Source organism: Mastomys coucha, unplaced genomic scaffold, assembly GCF_008632895.1.
Source record: "Mastomys coucha isolate ucsf_1 unplaced genomic scaffold, UCSF_Mcou_1 pScaffold7, whole genome shotgun sequence".
Lineage (NCBI taxonomy): Eukaryota > Metazoa > Chordata > Mammalia > Rodentia > Muridae > Mastomys > Mastomys coucha.
The window spans coordinates 61,376,894-61,384,360 of record NW_022196913.1 but is presented as its reverse complement, the minus strand read 5'-3'; the positions used below and the strand labels follow the sequence as shown (position 1 = coordinate 61,384,360).

At 43.1% G+C, this 7,467-nt stretch overlaps 1 protein-coding gene across 10 annotated transcripts in view; it reads right to left on the bottom strand.

The window, feature by feature from the left end:
* Positions 1-442: 442 nt before the first annotated feature.
* Smad5 (SMAD family member 5) overlaps positions 443-7,467 on the bottom strand; it is a 34,583-nt gene continuing 27,558 nt past the window's right edge. For 8 of the 10 annotated variants that reach the window (XM_031358022.1, XM_031358019.1, XM_031358016.1 and 5 more), the window contains 2 exons: positions 6,718-6,974; positions 443-5,491 (listed from right to left, as the gene is read on the bottom strand). In XM_031358022.1, coding sequence (XP_031213882.1) covers positions 5,348-5,491; positions 6,718-6,974 — 401 coding nt within the window. In that variant the 3' untranslated portion in view covers positions 443-5,347. The remainder of the gene's footprint in view (positions 5,492-6,717; positions 6,975-7,467) is intronic. The other 2 variants (XM_031358013.1, XM_031358017.1) reach the window with 1 other exon arrangement.

Below are 7,467 nucleotides of genomic sequence, written 5' to 3'. Positions count from 1 at the left end.
AATGCAGAAACTGAGGCTCAGAGTGGTTAAGCATCCCACCAAAGCGCACAGAGCCATAAGGCCCAGAACTCAAGTACTGCCTGACACACTACACTACAGAGTGTATAGCCAGCCTCGCTACACATGCTCCCTCTCTGACAAGCGAGATCTAGGAAAGAGCTAGTGATTAAACTAAAACACCCAAGAATGGGCCTTGGTCTTTCTTCAAGACTAAACACACAAAAATGAAGAAGACAGCAAGTGCCGTAGAAGTGGATCGGACAGAGCCAGGTCTTTCCAAGCAGAGCTCCCATGCATGGAAAGGCAGGCACATCTGGTCCATGCACCCACCTCCTGCCAACAGCACTGACAGTTCTGTCTCTGTCTCAGACTCCTCAGACCACCACTACATGAACCACAGAGGCAGGCAAAGTACAAGAAAATAAACAGAGAGACACCATAAGCAGATTTTGACGTTTATTAAAACAAAGTATTAGCAAACAATATGCAAAAACAAATTTCTTAAGAGTTATGGCTTTGAGAGCACAATATAGTAAAACCTAATACATTTTTATAAGTATCAAAAGGTAGCAGGCTGAAGCACGCTGCTAGGTTAGTTTCCTACGACGTGAACAGAAGCAGACCTACAGTGCAGCCATCCGTTTGCTCTGCATCATCCACATGCGAAGTGTCTTCCTGGGAGAAGGCAGGCAGGTGAACACAAGCCCTCGCTCTCTGTAATTACATTCTTACCTGAATTAAGTAAGTACAGTTAAACTGCAACTTTAGCCAGCCACGGTAAAGAGCACACTGCCCCAACCATCCTGCCCAAGGCTCCCAAGCCTTAGCACCTCTCAGAGAATGTCGAGGCGGCAGCAGCACCAACAGTAGCACAAGAGCACGGCACTGTACTGCACGGTGCTCTACAAGACCTTCTCTCAAAAGAGCTCAGGCCCGCAGACCTAACTGGAGTGTTGTAGCTGACACCAGATCACAGCAAGAAAGGCGTGACTATGGTAGGGTGGGGGAAGGGCAAGCATGTGTCCAACTGCACACAACATTCTCATCTTTTGAAAAAGAGCGCCTCCAAACAAATCCTTAAAGGATAACTATGCCAATTTACAAACTAAGTTGCCTGCACAGGGGTACACCGGTCCATCTCTCTTCTGAGGGGCTGCTCTAGGACTCTCTCTGCTGGGTAGAGGTCATTACTGGACAGCAACTGTCACCAGTTCAATGCTTTAACATGCATTCTGCTTTTTAAACACATCACTGGGACTCTCCTTTCTGTGGTTCTGGCATACCATCCAGTTGCAGGTGGTCACTTCAATTTCAGTCCAGGTACAGCCTGAGTTTTGTGCAGTGCTGGGCATTGAACACTTGGGCTTTATGTCTGTTAAGTACTCTAGCACTGACCCACAGCCCTAGACAGGGAGATGAGCAAGGCCTGATGACACTATTAAATACTGTTACGTTTCTTATCAGCACACTGGCATCCACCCGAGACCATAGAATTCTCTGTTAGTGTAGAACCAGTGCCTTAATTTTCACTTCTCATACAAGCATTATTTTAACAAGAAAAACTAAGAACTGGTATCTCTCAAAAGGGAAAACCCTACTGCTGTAGCTGGAGATTATTTTCAAAAACGATGCTCTAGCGAGTATGTGAGGCCGCCTAGAAACAACCGATATTTAGTAGTGTGTATACTGAAAACACACATTTCTTCCGAGGCCCCAGAGAGCAGAGGAGTTACTCGGCCAGACAAAGGGGTTCAGACGAAGCTAACAGATCTAAAACCAAACCATCACCAGGGGCTGAATTTTAAAAATCATCAGAGGTCACTGTATGGAGCAGTGCATGCCCGCAGTTCCAGAACTTCAGAGGTAAGAGAATTACTTCAAGTTTGAGGCTAGCCTACATAATAATTTCCAGGCCAGTCAGGACTGTACAGAGAGACTATGTCGCAAAACAACAAAATAACAAAGAATTTTTAAAAAGAGAGTCTTCAGGAAGCAGAGTCAGGACTTTAAGAGACCAGTGCGTGACAGGGACCCAAGTGTTGTCAGGGAAGTGACCAGACAAGGTGTGAGGATTCTGAGGCACGCAGTGCTCCCTATAGCAGAAGTATAAACATCACTGACAGGCATGTCCTGGACCAGTAAGACTTCATTTCTTCATCCTCTCTCTCCTCTCAGTGGATGTACAGTGGTAGGGGGTGGATGTGTTTCCCACAGTCCTCTCAGACAATAGGGAGACTGTGAGGTAACCCCCAGGTTTTACTTTTACAGTTAATTTCATATTGCAATGTTACTGTCACTCACATCCCCGAAGGGTTAACTTGCAAATGTTATAAAAATGGCGCATTTCCTCTCTGCATTATTAGTGTAGTCTGTTGAAGTGTTATATTTAGCAACCTTACTACAACTGGTTTCACCTTAGCAACTCAGCCACGTCTGCAACTACTTTTCTTCTTAAACTAGCAACCATGAAACAGAGAAAAAGGGGAGGAGGATTCATGTCCTGTTCTATTTGCTCGCTATTTTACTTTTCTCTTTTCTTTTTTTATTCTTCCAAGACAGCTTCTCTGTGTAGAAGTTGCTCTGTAGTCCAGGCTAGCCTCAGAGACCTGCCTGCCTCTGCCTTCGGAGTGCTGGAATCAAAGGGATATACCACCATTTCCCAGCTTTTGCTATTTTAAAACTGATTTCCTCCTCCAATTTTCTCTAATTCTGGAAGGCCCACAGCAGGCCTACCTACAGCCCTTACGTTCTGTGTGGTGACATCAGCGAAGCCATCCTGCTACCCTGAAGGTACACAGTCGAACACACCTTGTGGCCCTGCTCTTTCTAGCCAGCATCTTGGTGCTGTAATTCATCACTGAGATCTTGATTCTTCCATCTGTACAACTTCTCAAACCGATGGCAGTCTTTCTTATTTGCAATTATCTTTTCCCCTGGCAGATATAAATGTACTCTGTATGCTAACGATGTGACTGCTGAACAAAGGACATCGTTGACTTGGCAGAGTACCTGTCTAGCATGCCTGAAGTGCGAGGCTGATCCTCTGCAGCACAGAAGCTGGGGATGATGGGGGATGTCTGTCATCCTAGCACTTCGGAGGTAGAGATGGAGGGTGGGGAACTACAGGCCACCCTCAGTAATAGCATGCTCAGGGTCAGCCTGGGCTCCATGAGAGCCATCTCAGACAGACTTGACGAGCACTGGTCTGGTCTGGCAGCTTCTTCAGAGGCCCTACTCCCTGTTCTTTGCTCTCTGTGGTTCAGTCCATACTTGCTGTCTTCATCTCACAAGCACCACCTACCCACAGACCGATGTATATGCTTACACGGCACAGGAACAGGTAAACGGCAGTCTACATGGATTTCTCCATGAAACTCAGAGCAGCTAAGAGCTTCAGTCCTGCCACTGTACAGACGGCAAATCACACAGGACTCTGCAAGCCTGAGGTCTGTGACATGATGACTGTGGAGAAACAGCATGTAACCCACTGCTGAAAAAAAGAACAAGCAAAGCCTTTGTTTCCAGACTTCAGCAGAGCTCAGACATACACTACCTGTCATTCAACTCAAGACACATTCCTATAAACCTGTTCTGAAAGACCGTCATGAGCCTGCTAGGTAAAGGAGCAAGGAGCGGCTTCTGCACTCCACTATTGACATGTCTCTCTCATGGGGCTGACACACTCATACTATGGAATACTTATGGTTACAGCTCAAGATCCTGAAGGCCAGCAAGGCATCCCCTCTGAAGGAGCAAAGCTACCCAATGGCTGCACTCTGAAAGGCAATAAATAATGACACAGAAAACAAAAGGAATCACCCCCACCCCCCAAAAAAAGATGTTTTCCTCATAAAGGCAGGAAGGGCACTCTAAAAAGTCAAACTAAAATAACATTTTCATCAGAAGAACAAAGTGGCTCTGTATATTTTCAAAAGGCACCAAAAAATAAAATTTCTCACTGATAGGCAAATTAAGCCTTTTTCTTTATCAAAGTAGTGTCTTTATTCTCAGGCTGTAACTGCTCCCTAGGAAGTGGTTACAAGTCCTAGGCCAAGGCAGAGTGAACTACATGGTGGCTTCAGAGTGCTCACATCTGACAGTGCTCTGGAGATTAGCATCCATGTGGGCTCTAAAGGATAAAAAGAGAGAGGCAGAGCGCTGATGCAGAGACAAGCCTACACTCTTTGCAATATGACATATGACATGAACTGTCCCAACCCCCACTGTGACTCACTTACACCAACTGCCTCACTCTTAGGCCAATCAAAGAGCCTTTGATGGCTGTACTGCATAGGTCCTTGTAAGACAAGTCTGGTAACGAGCAAAGCTATTCATGTATAATCTTTCAATATCAATAACACTCATAACATTGTAGGGAATTAGCAGGCACCTTAGCTGTAGCTACAGAATAACAACATTACAAACTAACTGAAATAAAAGGCTAGGAAAAGCAGCAGAGCGTACAGCTGTCATCTCTAAATGGTAGTGTTGTACAAAGGAGTGCCACGGAAGCAAGGAGATCTAAACCCAGGTCACCCGACAGCATTTTACCAGAGGCTACACTAAGACAGTCACCCATAAAAGTGCAAAATGAAAAGATTAATGCACAGTAAAATTAGAGTTCTTGAAACATTGGCCCAAAGCAGCAAACAACGCTGAACAAGAACACACAGTAACTAGTTAAGTAGACCTTATGACAAATTTGAGTAAATAACAAATACTTGAGATTTTTAAAAAGGAAATGTTTTACAAAAGATATATGGCATGAAGTCACATACACTGACGAACATTAGCTATATTAAATGCAAATGTATGACATCCAGAATCTACCACCTTGCTTTCACTGAACACCACGTTAGGACTGCAGTGTCCTTCAAATAAGACTCAATAGTTTCCTTTAAGCCCCTACTTTAAGTTTCTGCAAACAATGTATGCTTTTTCAAAGGTGGTAAGGCAAAGAAATTACCAGAGGAATATCGTCTACTGCTTTCCACAATATATGCTCTCTTAAAGGATAAAATTTCATTATGTGATACACTACTTTGTAAAAAAATTAACAAATTAAAAAACTTCTGGGACAATAAGCAAAAGCGCGTTCCAGTTTAAATTTCTCAACAGGGGCAAAATACATTGTTTACAATACTTTTGAAAGTTAGTTAATCACAATGAACACGAATACAAACAAATGTAATATCATCATAAAATATAAATGTGTTGGTCACAATTACGTAGAAAAAATAAGCCATAATATCTGTTTTTCCATGTCAGCTCACAGTATCTGTACTGGAAATTCCTCTAAAATTAAAACAAGTCCACTAAAAACATAGTTGAAAAGAATACTTCTGCACTATGAAACAGAAGAAATGGGGTTCAGTGGGGAGCCCATCTGAGTCAGGACTTTATCCAGCCACTGCAGAGGCCCATGGAGGTGGATCTCGATCCAGCATGGAGTACTGGTGACGTCCTGTCGGTGGTACTCTGCTCCCCAGCCCTGGAGATAAACAGACAGCAAAGCAAGTCCCTCGTCAACAGTCAACAGTCGACCCCAACTTTAACAATAAAAGCTTAACTGCAGAAACACGTAAGGCACACTTAACCTGAGCAGCCACAGAACCCCAGGAAGCACTCACACGGCACTGAAAGACACAGTTGCAGTATTCAAGGCTACACACTTCAACAGAAAATAGAATTTCTCTGACACAGACCCATAGGGCTAAGAACATGTTTAAATGTTACAAAGGCCCCAGACTATGATCTTTCACAGCTAAATCATGCTGTGTTGTGATATACACTCTCATGGAATAAATAAAGCCCACGCCCTCATGGGACAGGCTTAGAGGGCTCTTGTTCCTGTTTGTTTTTATCTGATGAGACAGTGTGGACATTGACCAATCCACACCATGTAGTTTACTGTATGAATCACATCAAGCCATTTTCCTAAAGGTGAGAAATTAACCAGATGAGATGAAAACTGAAAAATGTGTTGTTGTTTTTTTTTTTTTTTTACTTTCATTTTCCTGGTTTATCAAGTTCTCTGTCTTGCTGATTATAGCTGCTCTACTCCAGGGAGACTAGGGGATGGAGGAAAGAGAGATGGGGCAGGCAGGGGAACTGGACAATAAGAAAAGCACCACTTCAAAAGAGGGAGCTAAAGTAAATTCAGACCACTGATAAACAGCAAGGAAACTGTGGACTGGGCTTAAATGCCAAAGCGGGAAAAAACCAACAACAACAAAACAAGCCTACTGCTGCCCTTCCAGAACCAGGAGGGAGCACTTCCAACCGCTGAAACTCACCATCTCTCAACATTTTGTTAATGAGACACTATCTTTATAATGTTCAGTAAAATCAGGCCATGAGATTGATAGGCTTTCTACATTCTTTACAATAGGCCTGAGATACAAGTAAAGTGATAAGGTACTACAAATCTCCTGCTTTACTGTAATGGAATCTGAGCCAGTCAAAACACAATGCTAATATTAAACACTTTCTAATAATTTAGTCTACCAGATGAAATACTTTGTAAACCCAATCCCTACCCATTATCAAAATTAATCATGGATTTTATGTGTAGATTACAAAATGAATCATATGGTTAAAGTGATAAGTCCAAAAATTTCACTTTAGGTGTATGAAATTGAGTCAGAAACACTGATTATCTTCATTTAACAATTTCTTATAACGACTGAAGTCACATCACAGATCATAACTACTCACCTTGACAAAGCTCATCCGAATGGTACACATCTTGGTAAGCTCATACACGGCCTCAAACCCATGGTTGACTGACTGAGACAGAAGCTGAGCAAACTCCTGATTGTTAAAAATTTTGAGACTGCAGCTGCTGGGAATCTTACAGACAGTGGTGGGATGGAAGCCATGGTGAAAGTTGCAGTTCCTACTCTGAACAAAGATGCTGCTGTCACTAAGACACTCGGCATACACCTCCCCACCAACGTAGTATAGATGAACACCTTAAAGAGACAGGCAACAAGGGAGATGGCTTAGCAAACCGTTGTAAGAAGCCACAGACAACGCATAATGCAACCAAAGCACCCAGAATGCACAGCAAATTCAACAGTGTTCAGATCACAACTACCACTAGGTGGCCTTTGGCAGCCAAAAATAATCCGCACAACTCTAAGAGAGCCTCAGCCGGCCAAGCCTCTGGCTGGAGTTGGCAGGGTTATTCAGCTGTCTGACCCGCCCAGGGTTTATATTCCCTTTTCTAACCACCATTTGTTTCTCTAGAAAGGAAAAGATGCTCTTTAACATTTCTTTTTATGAGTACTTTCAAAAAAGATCATCATAAATGTTTAGTGACATTTTCCACCCTGTTTGCTAACAAAGACAACCACAGCATTTTAATCACTACCCACAGAAACCCAGACATACATATGCGATTCCAGAATGCAGAAAGCTTTAAAATAGCAGGCTCACTTTACTTTGTTTTTAAAAGCCTTCTTT